Below are 17,527 nucleotides of genomic sequence, written 5' to 3'. Positions count from 1 at the left end.
AAAAAAAAAACTTATTATTCAAGATATTTAAAAAGTATCCCTTTAAGAAATATCTATGCATAAAAAAATAATGACTCATAATATAACATCTTGACTTTTTTAAATCTTATAAATGATGAATTTCAGTTATATATGTGGATTTTTTAGTTATAAATATTTTATTATTGATAAATATTCATTTCTCACGGATTTGGGTCTCAAACCGATCGAATTCGGGTTTGGATAGGCCCTATTTGGAATTCGGGACATGACTGATATTATTGTTAAAGATTAGGGTATCTATGTCTTAGGGATAAAGAAAGAATTTCTGAAATAGATTTTTGGTTTTAAAGGTAATGGCAACCTTGTCATTAGTTTTGCAAAAAGGGACAAAACATGTATAGAAAAGTTATGAAGGGAAAATGGGTAATTTTAGTCAGATCAACTGTCATTAAAGAGGGACGGCTCAGCCCTAGCCAACTAAGGGTGTTTTAAACTATAAGTGATTCATTAATATTAATTGTATAATGGATTACACATAAACCTTTCTTCCCTCTACCTTCACCACCAAACTACAAACTCATTCACCCTTACTCCCTCTCACTCACCTCTATTTTCCTCTTTCCAAACCTTGTTAAGATTGTTGCAAAGAGGAGGGGGTGAGCTAGTTGAAATCCTTTTTGAAAAAGCAATAGTGCCTTGGGGGGGTTCTGTGAATTTGTTGTTGAACTTGTATAGTTTCTAGATTTCTATTTTTGGGTGTTCTTTCATGTTTTAGGAAGGTACAGTGCCCTACTCCTGTGATTTATAGGAAGTATGCATCATGTAAATGTGTTGTATGCATGCATTTTTTTTTGGAACCATGTTAGAAAAGAAGAGATTTCTGAGAAATTTCATGTTGTTGCTTAATATATGACTTGAAATATGTTTGGCATGTATTTTTGAAGCTTTACATTGTGTAGTTTCGATTTCATGTATAAAAAAATGGAATATGAGCATGAATCCATGCTTGAACCATTTTTTCAGACTGTTTTCAACTTTGTCCTAATGTAGGAGTTGACCCCTATTATTTCTCACATTTGATTGGTTTGTTTATACCAAAGGAGTTGACCCTTGTGTTCAGAGAGTTAGCCCCTTTGTTGTTGATTATGTAAAGTCAACCTAGAGTCGACTTTTGTGTTTAGAGAGTTGACTCTTTTTTAAAAGAGTCGACCATGCTAAGAGTTTAGGGTTTAGGGCTGACATGAGAAACACCATTTTTATTTCACTCTTAAAAAAAGGACACGAGAAACACCTGAGAAAAAAGTCTTGTACGATTATGTTGCCAGCTTGACAAAAAAGAAATCTTTTTTTTTTTTTTTGGGGGGGGGGGGGGGAGGGGGAGAGAGTAGATTTTGGATTAAAACACTTTCTAAATTTTATAGGTAACAATTGTCTAGGGCTTTTTTTACTTATTACCTTTGTGTTTATTACAAAAGAGCAGGGTTTTAACTTTTTTTTTTTGAAAGGCAAGTTGGAGTTAGGCATACCCCACCGGTTATTATTTAATCATACCACCGGGGGTTTAAAACCTGTAGCATCCTACCACAAGATGATGTGCACTAACAACTCCTACCAACCATCACAAGTTTATGCATAGATGTCTCTTTCTTCAAATCTTACTTTAAATATTCTTGAAAGGAAAAAACATGATTATATTCTCATACAAAGAAAGATCCACTCAGTTATAGTTTATTCTTTGTTGTTGAGACTGTTGTCATTGGGGTTGTTGCTGAGACTGAGATGCTCCAGCGCCTTGCTTCCATTCATTGTACTTCTTCTTTCGGCACTCACTAATGAAATGACTCATCTTATGATAGTATAAATGGACTCTTGTATCACGGGGCACAAGCATCTCAGATGGGATCGCTTGCACTTTGTGCATTCTTGTTTCAATTGTTGTTGCTTGGCATCTTTATGAAACTTCTTCCTCGTAGTAGGGAGAATGAACTTATATCCCCCTTGGTTCTTTTTAGGCCAGCTCTTTTGGTCTTGAGATTGTTGTCTGAATCTGGTGGACTAATTCTTCTATGTACTCACCGTCCAATAGGGTTGTTGCTTTGATTGCCTCGTCTAATGACTTTGGGTCCATGAGTGTAAACCTTCGTTCTCAATGCTAGCTTAGTCCTCGAGCAAATTTCATTGTCCACTCAACTTGGATCGTGTATATGTTGGGGCGATATCTCTCTAAGCTCCAGAGCCTGGTGGTGTACTTAGCTAGGGTAGATCTTCACTATTGCAAATAAAAAAATTCTTGCATTTTTTGGTTCTTTTCATGTTGCGGGAAGTAAGTCACGTAGAAGACTTCCAAGAATTGTGCCCAAGAGACAAGTCTGCTCTGGATTTTGACTTCAAAAACCATTGCCCACCATCGTTCTAAGTGGTCATTTAACCTATATATTCTGAAGTCGACTTTCTGATTGTCATGAACCTTCAACACTCGAAAGATCTTCTAGCTCTCCCAAACCCAAAGCTCGACGACTTCTGGGTTGACCTTTCAACTTAAAGTAGGAGGGTTCATATCTATGAACTACTTATACGTTACTATATTCTCTGGATTCTGTCAGTTCTGAGCAACCTGCTCCATGTTACTTCCCATAACTTGCATGGCTTTTGCCTACTAAGCTACAACACCCACTAGATTATTCAGGGTGTCCATGATATCATCACATCTGCCTCACCAAGCCATCTAAATGAATAGATATTTGAATAAGTGCATGATATTCGTAGCGAAATCGATAATATCATAACACATCAAATTTAACAAAAAAATTTATTATTCAAGATTTTTAAAAAGTACCCCTTTAAGAAATATCTATGTATAAGGGAATAGTGACTTATAATGTAATATCTTGACTTTTTCAAATCTTATAAATGATGAATTCCAGTTTTATATATATATATATATATATATATATATATATATATATATATATATATATATATATATATATATATATATATATATATATATATATGTGTGTGTGTGTGTGTGTGTGTGTGTGTGTGTGTGTGTGTGTGTGTGTGTGTGCATTTTTTAGTTATAAATGTTTTTATTATTGATAAATATTCATTTTTCATAGATTTGGGTCTCAAACAGATCAAATTCGGGTTTGGATCAGCCTCTTTGGAATGAAGGGCATCATCATCATTTTTGAAAAATATGATGGGCTTTTAGGCAAGGGACATGCTTGGTATTACTAATAAAGATTAGGGTATTTTTGTCCTAGAAATAAAAAAAGAATTTCTGAAAAAATTCCACTACTTTATTTCAATTTGAACCTTGTTTTTTGAAGAGAATTGATCACTAAGAAATATTCAACAAAGGATATATTTGATGCAAGGGTGAAACAAAGAAATTCAAGTACATCAAATTGAAAAATCTTAGGCTTGGAACTCTATTTTCTGGGCCTATTTGGCCAAAAAACCTAGTATGTTTAAAAATGTTTGGTCTCATTCTTTGTAAGATCAAACTGCCAACCATGGGTAATGAGCCTACACATGTTCTACCCTTTGAAGTCATCAAATCCAATATAAGAAACTATCAAGAATAGTATAAATAATCTTGGCAAAAACTCTACCAAAACTATGTCTTGGAAAGGGCACACACTCACAATGCAACTTTTCAAAGGCAAAACTCATTGATGACCGATAAATTTTTTGGTTTTTCTGCATATTGTTTAAAAAACAAAACAAGGGGTATTTTTTAGATGCCATAGTTTGTTGTCATTGCATCTTGATATCCTTTATGCATGATTCCCTTATTAGTCTATCAAGCACCTAGTTTTTATCAAGGCCTATAGAACATAGCTATTTTTGTGGGCAATTTTTCATGAGTTTATCCAAATTGTGGATACTTGATCCCATCTTGCAATCACTCCCTTTTTATTTATTATTAGTTTTAAAACACAAACTTTTACAAAACTTTGAATACCATGTTTCAAAACAGTTTTGCAAAGGGGCATTGAGCAACTCTCTTATCTTTAGCCTCAAAAAATCAATCCATTTTTAGAATTGACCTGACCTCGTTTGACGAGATCCAAATGATCTCAACAACCCAGTTTTCCTTTTCAAATTGGCCTGACCTTGTTTTGGTAAGACCAAAACAATCTCCACAACCCAATTTTTTTATTTTCAAAACTAGCCTAATCTTGTTTGGTGAGACTTAAATGGTCTTCATAACCTAGTTTTTCCTTTTTAAAATTAGTTTGACCTCATTCAACAAGACCTAAATGGTCTCCATAATTCAGTTTTTCCTTTTCAAAATTGTCTCAACCTCGTTTAGGGATACCCAAATAGTCTTTATAATTCAGTTTTCTCTTTTCAAAACTGGTCTGACCTTGTTTGCCGAGACCTAGATGGTCTCCACAACCGAGTTTTTCCTTTTCAAATTTGGTTCAACCTCGTTTGGCGAGACCTAAATGGCTTTCACAACCTAATTTTTTTCTTTCAAAATTGGCCTAACATCGTTCAACAAGACCTAAATAATTTACATAACCTAGTTTTCATTTTTCAAAACCTAACAAGACCTCATTCGATAAAACCCAAATGGTCTCCATAACCTAGTTGTTCATTTTTCAAAAGCTAGCTCGACCTCGTTCAATGTCCCAAACGATCTTCACGACCTTCATCTTTTTCAAAAGCTTGCCTGACTTCATTCATCGAGACCCAGACAATCTCTATAACCCAGTTTTTTCTTTTCAAAATGGGTCAAATGTCGTTTGACGATACCTAAACAATGTCCATAACCTAGTTTTTTCTTTTCAAAACCGATCAAACCTCATTCAGCGAGACCTAAATAGTCTCCATAACCCAATTTTTTTTTTCAAAAGCTAGCCCGACCTCATTTGGCAAGACCCAAATAGTTTTCACAACCTAGTTTTCCTTTTCAAAAACTTAGACAATCCATCTTGGCAAGATTTTGCAACATATTCATATCATTTGAGGGTGTTCATTTCTTTGTCATTAATCAAATTATATTTGATTAATGACAAAAAGAGGCATCTATAAACACCCAATTTTTTATGATACCCAAGTACTAATATTTTTAAAGTGTTTTCATAGGTTATCTGACGAAAGTCACAAAAACTTAGACCATTCCACACCCTAGCTTATAAAAACCCCTAAAATTGTCCACAATACCCAAAATAATAGAATTTCCTTAACTTTTTCTCAATCTTTCTTTGCATACGGCAAAAACCTTTTGTTGTTTGTCTGATCCGCGAATGACCAATGTTTTTGTTGTATACCATGGATGGCAAAAGGCTTTTATTATTCATTTTGCCTCCTTTATGTGGGGAAAACAAAAGTTCATAATGTTTGCTACCAGGTGTGAAAAACTTTTTCTCGTATGCAAGCCAACAACAAAAGTTTTTGCTACCCCCTTCAATCTTGCCTAATTTTGGCCTGAATTTTTTATGTCTACCATGGGATGGCAAAAAATTGTCATTTTCTACCTCGAAGATTTGAATAGGCCTTAGGTCTTATCCTTATCTTGTGTCCTAACCTTCTATGTGCATTTTAAGTACAAATTTCTCTGTAGAAGGCTTTAAGATAAAATATGTGCAATCGATATGAATGAGATTAGATCTATTTGAAGTGGATCCAAATCCAAAACTCCTATTATCTATAATGCACACTTGAGGCCAATAAGTAGGGAGTGTTCCCTAAAACCTGATCCATCTAAGAGATTCCTATCTAAACCTTAATCCTCTAGAGAATAACCAAACCTTGTCCTCACTCTGCCTCTCCTTGCCTCAATTCAGATCCGTTACGTAGAGGTGTTGTTGGATTTACTTAAGTCATTTTGTATAATGCTCCAAAATTTATAACTCAAAAATACGTGATTTTTTTGTTTATAAGGCCTTATTTATGGCATTCCTCTATTTGGATTAAGCTCTAGGGAGTCAGCTTATGCACAAGCATTAACATTTAATAACCCACTAGAACTCAGTTCGAGAAAAAGACATCCAAGGATAAGAACCCTTTATCAAATAAATACTGAAAACACAAAAAAAAAAAGAATCATTTGATTTTGGTTAAAATTTTTTAGTACATGTATGTTACCACGGCATGAGACTGGATCCAAGTCCCATATTGGAACTTAGGTCCAAATCCAACTCCTAATTCAGTTCCAACTCAAGAATCTGAATCTAAAACATAAAAGATGCATATAATTCATAAATAAATTTAACATCATTCATCAAATTAAGTAAATTATCTTTAAACAATTGTTTGAATAATTAACAAGTACTTATGAATCAAGACTAATCCTAAATCCAAAATTGTTGGTTCTTGGCGACTACCTACAACATTCCATCATCGCTCTGACTATTCATTCATTACCTAAAAATTGTAATATAGGGGTCAGACTCATCAAGTCTCAGTAGAAACATAATAACCATGCATGCATATATGAAAATTAAGAATACCTGACACCAACCATGATTAGCATATATACGACACATAATCATTACAATACATTTAATTGAACATGCATAACCAATGCTTTTATGCAATATGCCACAAAATAAGAACAAATACATGAATATTCATCTAAATTATTAGGTCATATTTTTGCATAAGTTTTTACAAAATAAATGTGTTCAAGTGTCAGGTTTTTGTTTATCTTTTTAGCACTCATGAGGACATGCACATGACAATTATTATGCAATGTATTTTAATTCTTGTGAGTGAATTACTGAAGTGAGTTTTCACTAAGGGTAATATAATGACCTTGAGCACCCCAAAATTTTTAACTTATAAAAATTAAGATAAATTTAAAAAATTTATAGTTAATCCTTTTTTAGAGTTAAAATGATCGTACAATGAAATAATTGTTTGAAAAGATCAAGTTAGCGAACCCTGGGTGAATTACAGGAGAAATATCTAGCAAATGAATTGGGTCCCCAAATGTCTCAAATTTGGGACCGTAATTCCACATAATCATTTAGACTCATAATGGTTCAAACCAAAGAGTTAGATCCAAATAGTTTTATGCAAAGAGTCTATATACAAAACCCCAAAATGTGTCAAGATAAAGAGAGTGAATTCTTGACATCACTGCATCATCGCGCCATCACTTGTAGCAGTTGTCTACTCATCACCTGGATCACATAAAAAGGTTCATACTACATCCAGCTTGGTAGCTGTAAAGAACTAATATATGTATGATGACTAGTTGTGCGTATAGATACTAGTCACATCAATAATATCATAACACATGCAACTTGAATGACCTACTAATTTGTATAAGCAAATCATTATTTTCATTCCAATTCATAATGTGAATATCAGGATTTTATTTTGTTATTACCCTGCTTGCGAGTATTCACAAGACGAATACGTAGAGACATACTGATATCATTCGAGGGTTTATTATCTTATGTATGTTGATACATTGAATAACTATCTTAATCCGTGACGATGTAATAATCAAATAAAAATTACCCAGTGACCACTCGTTTGGATGCATCTTATACTTCTACATAAGTAGTTAGATCTACTATCTAGGATAATTTTTGGTAGACCTTTCCCCCCTAACATTGATGATTGAGAACGCCGAGTCATTGATACTTGAGGAGCATAGTTATTTTGACAATAATGTTCATCGAAGTTTAACATTAGTCCCTACATCAACTACAACACACACACAAACACACACATATATATATGTGTGTGAATCTTATATCAGCATGTTAATATTCTTTAACATTATACGTACACCCATAGTTAAAGTGCACCTACCTCCAATTCAAAAAAATAACCAAAAAAAGGCTTTCTCTTAATCACAAATGCCGACTGAATCCTCTCTTACATATGAGCACTTCTAAGATGCAGTCACACCAACTATAACACTTTCTTCAAAGGAAGGACATGTGATATATATATATATATATATATATATATAGAGAGAGAGAGAGAGAGAGAGAGAGAGAGAGAGAGAGAGAGAGAGAGGACCTAAATTATATTGAAATTCAAATTGGAATTAAATCTCAAATGAAATTCACTCTAAATTGAAATAAAATTTTAAATAAAATTCAAATTAAATTGAAATCCAAATTAACTTGAGATTCACATTGGAATTTAAATTCTAATTCAAATAAAAATTCAACCTCCAATTGAGATATAAAATTTCTTTTTATTTATTGAATAATTAAAAAAATTCACAAGTATTACATCATACCAATGCAGAAGCACTGCCAAAATGCAGAGAAGCGAACTCTTAGATTGCCTACTCACTACATGAGGAGGGCAATTTAGAGCTTAAAAGATTAATCAGATTCATTATTCAATAAAAGGTAATATCCAGATCCATTCAATTATTTTATACTTTAATCTTGCTTTTATGTACATGCAAATGCATGCATCAAAATTGGTATGAGTAGAATCCTAGCCATGGCTCATTTAACATCGAGTATGATTTCATCAACAAATTAAAATACCAAAAGTCTTTCCATACCTAGAAAGCTTATATCAAAGTCATACATAGATTTAACTTCAGTTATTCAAGTTCATACTTATGATAACTAATTTCCCTTTAACTATAATTCTATATATGTTTCTTAAGAAAATTAAAACTATATGAGTTTTATATTCATTAAATATGCTTTTTTTTTCCTTTTTGCTGTCATTAATTTCTCCTTCTCTTTGTCTTTTTATCAATTGAAATTACTCATTTGAACTTAGTTGTAGCTACCAATACCGGGAGCTAGAAAAGTGACATGCAACCATTTAAAGAAAGTGAAAGGTTTAAAATGTGAGCTAAAAAAGCTAACCATAATTTTTATATAAAAAGTAACTCAAGCAGCCATTTAAATAATTTCTTAAAAAATTCAATCGTTTATCTGAAATATTTGAGAACTAAGATGGTTATTTTGTAAATTTTTCATATGTTAGACGTCTGTATATTGTAAAGTGCCCCTTTTGGAAACAGGAACACATAAATCTAAAAGAAAAAAGGGAAGGTTGTCGGTAAATGTAATAACCGAAAAAATCGGAGCCTTTATGAGAATAAATAGTAACCTTGGCGGTTTTCTGTGTATTTGCTGGTTTAATCATGATCATGTAACCAGCAAAAGGGACGGTGGAGATTCTGGAGATAGTCGTCGCAGTGTCTGATTGTCCATCGGAAGCGAGATCCGATGGTGGATTATGGGGAAGAGAAAGCACAATCCGAGCGGATCCTGGCCGTTGGTGTGGGAGTTTCGGATCACACCCAATCTCCGATCTCGACCGTCAGTTTGAACCTCACAGTGTCCAGAGCAGGGAGAAGACCCGTAACGGGCGTGCGGCGCCTATAAATATGATGTCAAGTAGAGTTCTCCCAAATTCTTCGTCCGTCTCTGCGCAAGGGGATTCGTCTTTGCTTGCTTCGTCTGGAGAGAGAGGACACTCGTCTTTGAGGTACGGCTTCTGGTTCTTCTTCTCTCTCGTTGTCTCTGATTGTTTCAATGATTTTTTTCTCTTCTTTTGGATGGAGGGGTCGATCGGGGTTTTTCCTTGCGTTTTGAACTCTCTCTCTCTCTTTCTTGATTTCTTTCGTTGATTGTTGTCGCTTCTTTTGGATGGAGGGATTGATCAGGGTTTTGTCTTGAGTTTCGAACCACCCCCTCCCATCTCTAGTGCGCGCGCGCGCGCGTGAGAGAGAGGATGGTTCGTTGTTTGTGAGGTTCTTGGTTTTTCTTTTATGTTTTTTTGTTTTCTAACAAGTTTTTTAGGAAATTTTTTTGGAGCTTTGGGTTTCTAGGGTTTTATTTTCGTGTTTTTTTGTTTGATTTGCGTGATATATGTTAATTTTGCAAGATATTTCTTCGTGGGCGAGGTTAAGGTGTGGATCTCGTGGGGGATTCTATCCGTTTGTTGGTTTTATACCTCGTTTTCTTAGGTTTCTGAAGTCTTTCTTCTTTTGTCATGTGGTTTATTCGTCTTCGTATTTCTCTGTCCTTTTGTTCGTGTGGGTTAGCTCGGAGTTTAGGGTTTGATTCATTGTGATTTCCATTTTTTTGAGAGGGTTTGGGGGAGGGGGTGTGTTGTGGTGAAGTTTGGTGTTTTGTATCAATTTAAGGTTCTGATTGATAGGTGGATGATGTTATCTTACCAAAATATGGATGTGGTTTCTTAGTTTTTTGCGGTGTGGGTCGTGTTTCTGCTTTGATATGTTCTTGTTAGTTTTTATTTTCCATCCTCAAGTTCGTAAATTGTTCGTAGAATCGTAGATTGCTTCTCATTTTAAGTTGTGTATGATTGTAGCTCCTACACATGCTGTATTCAGAATTGGAGATAACTCTTTCTCTGCTATCACGGACATGGTCATCGTTTGTGTTATGGAACTTTAGGTTCTCTTCAACCAAGCCTGGTCACTAGTTCTTTTCTTTTATTTTTTTTATTCTTTCTTTCTTTCTACTTCTCCCTTCCAATTATATTGATCTATCGATTCCTCGTTTGTGCTTTTTCATGTTTCTGATAGTCATTTTTGCTCTGTTGCTCGAGTCGTAACCTACGGATGGTTGATTAGTCTAGATAATCAGAATGGTGTACGATCACTTGATATTAAATACTGTCATGGATGTGAGAGCATACATAGCAAGTTCCTTTTTCCACCTTTTTCTGATTCACCTTGCAATACCGTGTGATTCTTGGATTTTCTCAAGGTCCCGCCATTGTAAATCACAATCACAACCCTTTCTCAAATTTAGTGAGCATGAGAAAGTACAAGTTCTGATTTTGATTGCCATCTGTGATTGAATCATATGAAAGTTGGTCCTTATGACCAACAATCACAGCTTGAACTTTCTCAGCTGTGATTGTTCATCCCACTCCTGACTAAAGCAAACATCCCCTAAGGTTTTGGGCTTCAGGGTTTTAATTTTCTCTCATATCAAGTGGACCAAGTGGTGTTATGGTTAGCTTATCTCGATTGATGGTATGATTAGTTGTGTCTGATGCTATGGTAAATTTTATGACGAAAGAAACACAAAATTGTGTGGTAATCGATCTGTGCTTGTGCTTGTGCTTGTAGATGGCTCGTACCAAGCAAACAGCTCGTAAGTCTACTGGAGGAAAGGCTCCCAGGAAGCAGCTTGCAACCAAGGTGTTGCTCTTTAGTCTACAAGGAATGTTGATCTTTTCTCCCTTACATCCCTCTTGTGCGAAATCTGAAAACCCTTTTCAAAATTTTCTTTAGGCTGCTCGGAAGTCTGCTCCTACAACTGGAGGAGTGAAGAAGCCCCACCGCTATCGTCCCGGAACTGTTGCTCTTCGGTACGTTGAAGTTTCACTATTTGCGTTGTTGCATTGCTGTGTTTATTTATTTATTAGCAGACATTGATTTTTTTCTTGGTTTGCTTTGTCACTTTTTCTTGGTGTGCTTTGTCACTTGGGAAGTGAAATCCGCAAGTACCAGAAGAGCACGGAGCTCCTGATCAGGAAGTTGCCGTTCCAGAGGCTTGTTCGTGAAATTGCCCAGGATTTCAAGGTGAGTGAGCTTGCCCGAGTGGTCTTCCTCTTCTCTCTTGGCTGTGCTCTCGAGTTGGCATGTTTGTTCTTACGTTTGCACGTATGGTATGAATGTTGTGCAGACGGATCTGCGTTTTCAGAGCCATGCTGTTCTGGCCTTGCAAGAGGCTGCAGAAGCCTATCTTGTGGGTCTCTTTGAGGACACCAACTTGTGTGCCATCCATGCCAAGCGCGTAACCATCATGCCGAAAGACATTCAGCTGGCTCGAAGGATCCGTGGCGAGAGGGCTTGAGCTGATTTGAAGTGGGTGGGAGGCCTCTTTTGATTCTATCAATGACTCTTTTAGTGTAGTGCCATCCATGCCAAGCGCGTAACCAGTTTGTAGTTTGTTTGCCTTTTCAATTCGGACTTTTGGTGCGTCGAAATAGAAGGATAATGGTGATTAGAATGTTTTGTACATAACCGTCTTATTGTAGGGGAAACACCTTATGGTTTTATGGTGACAAACACTTTTGTCCGCGTGCCTATGTGCATTAAACCGTTGGTTCTTGTATTGATGTGCATATACTCTCTCTCTCTCTGTGGATCTTGAGTGGTTGGCTCTCTGTCAGTTGACTCAGGACGGGTAGAAGATGGTTATATCTTAGAAACATCCTAAGTGCATTTAGTGGGTGGTGATTTTTACAATTTAAACTGTTTCAAGGGGTAAGCTCCCGGCAGTCAAAGTCAACGTGGTTTCTCGGTTTAAAATTTAAATATAAAAAAAAGATGGGTGCTTGAAAAATGTCTTCCAATTCAACTGATGAACTACAACTGTCTCTGTATCAGAAATACTTGGTAACCAATCGTTTAGTTCAATTGTTAAACCCATCCATGAGTAAGTTCTAGTCCAAAGCATGGTGTTAATCTGTGATAACCATTTATTATTTTTCTTGTGCAATGTTGTACGGATCTGTTTTTGAAAAACAATTTATTTTTTCTTGTGCAATGTTTCAAGGATCTGTATTTTGAAAAACTATCTTAGGGTCCATCCTAGTCTATCTAGTAGGGGTGACTTGTGAATGTTTACCAAGTTCAAAGCCCGTCACAAGTTAAGCTGGGTGTACTTCCAAATGGGCAGGAGGGAGCTCAATAGTTTTACCAACTAAAAGGCTAGACAAATGCTTGGTTGGTGATGAGGGGGTTTTCCCTTGGCCTAGAACAAAGAGGAAAAACAAAACTTAGGAGTTACTTGTGAAGCTTCCAGAACAAGCCCCGGTCGCGATTGTGTAGTTTCACCTCCCTTTCCCCCGGAATATCTATTAGCCAAATTCTGAAATTAAACTGACCCGGATAAGCTTAATTAGTGAATCCATGAAACGAATCATTGGAATGACATTAGAACTTAAAATCAACCACTGTTCATCTCTAGTTGCTGGTTATGCAAAGGAATTATAAGCAAATGGTCATTGCAAACAATAGCCCCAAAAATTTCCATCAGCCAAACCATAATAGCCTCAAGGAGCTGAGATCACTATATCACGTAAAGTCACAGAAATTTTATTTAAAACAAGGATATTTTGGGAGAACGTACACACGAAAAAAGAAAAAAAAAACTGGTGCTGAGCAGAAGACAGCGTCTGAAGCGTTGAACCCAGCAAGGATTTCTATCCATAAAAAAATATCATGGAAGAAACAAGAATGAGTCTAGGCACCACGCCTATAGCTCTTCTTTATATTTGACAGTTCCTGGTAGTTAACCCGAAAAACTGTAGATGTGCAACAGCAAAATGGGCAAGTCCTTATTAAATTATTTATTTAGAACAAGATTCTATAGTAATCCCCTCATTTTAGTGACCTTTCCTGATAGCAGGAGGTACAAAGTAATCACTGCATGCCTTGGCAGCTTCTGATTACAAGGGGCCAGGGAATGTGCCATTTTCTCTTTGCTCATTCCACCTCTCAATCTGCATACAGAATGACCAGATCTATAAGAGAATGAATAGTGCTTGTCAAATGCATAAGCAGTTATCCTGACCATGAGAAAAGAACAACAGGTTATTTTACATAGACATAGACGCGGTATGGGAGATGGGACATGACAAAGGCATGCTCGGGCAACAAACAAGTGTTCTAAAACTGAAGACATGCGAACACAGCAATATATATGGGTTAATCGAACTTTAAGCCCCTTAAATTAATATTAGCAGCATTCAACTGATTGAAATGACTGAAACCCCTTAAAAACAATGATAAATATGAAAAGTCTACTTTTTACAGATAGATTGTCATCATTTTAGAGAAAAGAAAAAGCTGAACACAGTTCTTAAAAGTAATAACTGTTATTTTGATATATTTCAAGTTAAAAGTAACACTTTGACCAAAAAAAAACTTCATACCTTAAAAAATGTCACCGCTTGACATGGTCATTTCGATTAGTTGAACACTTTTACTATCAATATAAATGGTTCAAAGTTGGGTAAACTCCATGTATAACACATATAAGTCACATGTATGAGAAAGGATTCAGATATGTCTTGGGCCATTCATTTAGATATGATTGAACAGGGAAAACAATACCAGTCAGTCAAACGTGAAAAGACAAAAATTGTGAAATAAGTGCTGAGTTAACAAAATAATTCTCAATCAGGTGCTTAGAGGATTGACCATGGTCAAATGATTGATTCATGTCAAAAGAACATTTTACCCTTATAGGATACTAAAACGGTGCTGTTGACCTTGTTCCCTGCCGGAACTGCACCGGATTCCGGTAGCTGGAAAGCCCGACCTGTACTTACCTCCTCTCGCTCTCTATCAATCTATCTATATATATCTGATTTTTTTCTCCACCATGACCACCATGATTCCATTCCACATATCGCCTCCTCTCTCTCTCCCTCATTTCCTCCACCATATTCCCTTAGTTCCACACCATAGGATTTTTCCTTGTGCTCTTCCTCTCTCTACCATAGGATCTCCCATGCTCTAAGGTTTCTTTTCCCCTTCTTTTCAAGCACTATCAAAAAAAAAATCTCTAAATAATCAAGAGGGCTTCAACTTAGGGTTAAGCCTTAGGATTTTGGTATGTCTAATATTTCTCCCTGGTTCCTCTGTTCACCACTTCAAATTAGTGGCTAGCCTCCAATGGACCACCACTAAACCAGAGCTCAACCCTTCATCACCGTGTTGGATGATGGATAGTTCAACTCTGATAAGTGCTCTATTCCTCAATCACTCAAGTGCCGGAGATGATCTATACAGGGTCTTCCTATTGAAGAATACTTGACACTACAAGAAGCTCTTCCACCAAAGTTGCTACTGCTCCTACGACCATGTCCTTTGCTGGCCCATCAACCTCCTCAAGGGCTTCAATGTCACCGAAGCCCTAATCCTCTCACCTGTGTTCAATGTCTCCATAAAGATAAAAAAAAACCTTAAAAAGGAGTTTGGGGCTTTCTACGAGAGAGGGTAAGACATTTCCATCTCATATTCCAGTGAGCAACTAGTCTCCGGAATGGAGAAATTCCAGCATTCTACCAGGGGCGGTTGTGGTAAAGAAGATTAGTAGGGACAAGATAAGGGCAAAAAGGTCTTTTAACATAGGCCAATCATGGTTTGACTAAGGTTAACATTTTAAGGTTAAGCCGGGAGTCAGTTTGAAAATTATTTTGTTAATTCAACGCTTATTTGCAAAATCTGAAACATTAGGTGAGTCCTTGGGTAATGAGATCAAAAGCTAGGCGGGTCTGTGTAATTAGATCAAAATCTAGGCGGGTTTTTTGTACATTTTTCTTTGGGTTTTATAAAGCAAGGTAAAAAGGAATTGGATGTACATATGTAATTTTCTTTGAAAATCAAATTAGAGGCAGAGGAACTATGAGATTCAAATTCAAAACCCAATGCAATTCGAGCCTGAGATCTGATAAAACTGGATCCACACTTAAGTTTTTGGTAAAAGTAATTTTATAAATAATATTGTTCATGTTATAAATGTTTCTCTCAAGATTTTGAAAACTACCAAGTTTCCTCTAGTTGGTTTTCAAAGTTTTATTGAAAAGGATGTGTGCTAAATGGGGTTTTGATAACCATGGCCATTAATTGTTTTTCTAGGAGGGTCTTTGTGTAATTAGATCAAAAGCTAGGCAGTTTTTTTGTACAATTTTCTTTTGGTTTTATAAAACAAGGTAAAAAGGAATTGGATATACATATGTAATTTTCTTTGAAAATCAAATTAAGGGCAGAGGAACTATGAGATTCAAATTCAAAACTCAATGCAATTCGAGCCTGAGATCTGATAAAACTGGATCCACACTTAAGTTTTGGTAAAAGTAATTTTATAAATAATATTGTTCATGTTCTAAATGTTTCTCTCAAGATTTTGAAAACTACTAACTTTCCTCTAGTTGGTTTTCAAAGTTTTATTGAAAAGGATGTGTGCTAAATGGGGATCTGATAACTATGGCCATAGATGATCCACATACAATACGTTACATCTTTTCCTTTTCCTCTGGTATGTGTGTGTGTCTACTGCTGGATAGATAGCAGTGGCAGCTATTGAAATGTGCAGTAAATGGCTCTGTGTGCATGTGGGTGTTTCACACATGCACGCATGATTATGTGCATTCTAATTGTTAATCCAAAAGAATGAAGCACGAATATTGTCTTAAGTGCAGATTCTTCATTGAAAACCTGAGCCCCATGATTAGTAGACATTACAATAAATCTAAGTTAAAAAAAGCAATGCATGTAATAGGTAACAATTTAAGATGAAGAAAATTACTACTACAATATAAAGGATCGAGATTGTAAAAGGATGAAATCAAGAACAAAATGTTGACTGTTTCTGACAATAGAGATAGGTCTTGGACTGCCACCCAACAGTCATGTATGCCTCTTGTGCTGTTTGCTATTTTTATCTCTTTTGAGATTGTATTTGGTCCAACCTTAAGTGAGTTTATTAAAGCCCTTTGTTGGCATTGTGTTTGTTTTACTATTGTTTCATTGTACCTTATTTCATTACATGGTATCAAAGCTAGGCTCTTAAAGGAAAGAGAATCTCGTGAAGGAAGTGTTCTTCGATCATTGATCATTACCTATCTCCTCTATTCTAAACTCAAGTATTCATTATGGGAGAAAGAGAATCTGCCACCGTCATCACCTACAAACTAAATGAAAACAACTACTTAATGTGGCCGACGGCTATGGAGAATCATATCAAAGGAAAAAAAATTGTGGGGTTTTGTTAGTGGTTCTACTAGTAAACCACAACTCAAATTGACTAGAAGAGAAAGAGATCAAGTCAAAGCCTTGTCTCAAAAGGAAAAAGAAAAAGCCTTGAAAGAATACCAAAATAAATTGGAAGATTGGTGTTAAAATGTAAACAACACATATATAATAATAATATTATAATAATATTATTATATATTTTTATATTTATACTTTTTTATTTTTTTTGTAATTTTTCTTTTTGTTTTTTGGTATCTAGTTCTATTAGAATTAGATACATCTAGTTTGGTCAAGTTTTGGTTGAAACTTGACCAACTTTCTAGCTGTTGGAACTAGTCCAACGGCTAAAATTCTAGCCGTCAGAAGTTCCAACAGCTAGAAAGGGAGAGCTCCTTACGAGCTCTCCTTAATACTCTTCTATAAATAGGGGTGCATCCCCAGTGTAAATTATTCCTCTAAATGCTTTTTAAGCAATTTGCTCTCATAAATAAAGTGTTATTTATTTTTATTCTTTTCCAATTATACTCTTTTATGGGTCTTGTCTAAAGTATCTTTTAGATACTTCCTTTTGAGTAGATTCAAGTGCATTCGTGGAGCTTACCATTTCATTACATGGTATCAAAGCTACAAAACTCTTAGATCTTGGAAAACTTTCACCTCGATTTTCGTGCCTCTTGTATAAAGATGTGTTATTACATTGTTCTTACAAAAAGTGTTTCGTCACTTGCAAAGGAGTGTTTCATCACTTGCCAAAAGAGTGTTTTATCACTCTTCTATCGACTACAAGAGGATCCATTTGGAGAAAAGGACTTGAGCAACAACATTGTATTGTATCCCTTTCTCCCT

The 17,527-nt window shown here is 35.6% G+C and overlaps 2 protein-coding genes across 6 annotated transcripts in view; one reads left to right on the top strand and one right to left on the bottom strand.

Moving 5' to 3' along the window:
• Window positions 1-7,054: 7,054 nt before the first annotated feature.
• The window catches only part of LOC149846739 (uncharacterized), a 40,451-nt gene continuing 29,978 nt past the window's right edge, over window positions 7,055-17,527 (bottom strand). For 4 of the 5 annotated variants that reach the window (XM_089996532.1, XM_089996533.1, XM_089996535.1 and 1 more), the window contains one exon: window positions 12,995-13,422. In XM_089996532.1, the coding sequence (XP_089852658.1) occupies window positions 13,369-13,422 (54 nt within the window). In that variant the 3' untranslated portion in view covers window positions 12,995-13,368. Of the gene's footprint in view, window positions 7,125-12,994; window positions 13,423-17,527 lie in introns of those variants that run through there. The other variant, XM_089996534.1, reaches the window with a different exon arrangement.
• Window positions 9,352-12,014, top strand: LOC149846740 (histone H3.3). The gene is made up of 5 exons (XM_089998130.1): window positions 9,352-9,423; window positions 11,039-11,110; window positions 11,204-11,280; window positions 11,404-11,494; window positions 11,598-12,014. Exons 2-5 carry the CDS (start codon window positions 11,039-11,041, stop codon window positions 11,766-11,768), a joined length of 411 nt encoding a protein of 136 aa, XP_089854256.1. The 5' UTR covers window positions 9,352-9,423; the 3' UTR covers window positions 11,769-12,014.

This window comes from Nuphar pumila, chromosome 2, assembly GCF_984573655.1.
Source record: "Nuphar pumila chromosome 2, dmNupPumi1.hap1.1, whole genome shotgun sequence".
NCBI lineage: Eukaryota > Viridiplantae > Streptophyta > Magnoliopsida > Nymphaeales > Nymphaeaceae > Nuphar > Nuphar pumila.
Note: the sequence above shows the minus strand (reverse complement) of the source record. Positions and strands in the feature narration are given on the sequence as shown.

Excerpts from the sequence above, each read along its gene's own strand:
- LOC149846740 (XM_089998130.1), top strand. The coding sequence starts at position 11,039 with ATGGCTCGTACCAAGCAAACAGCTCGTAAGTCTACTGGAGGAAAGGCT. Across the intron at positions 11,111-11,203 it reads GGAAGCAGCTTGCAACCAAG|GCTGCTCGGAAGTCTGCTCC; the intron begins GTGTTGCTCTTT and ends AATTTTCTTTAG. Across the intron at positions 11,495-11,597 it reads AAATTGCCCAGGATTTCAAG|ACGGATCTGCGTTTTCAGAG; the intron begins GTGAGTGAGCTT and ends AATGTTGTGCAG.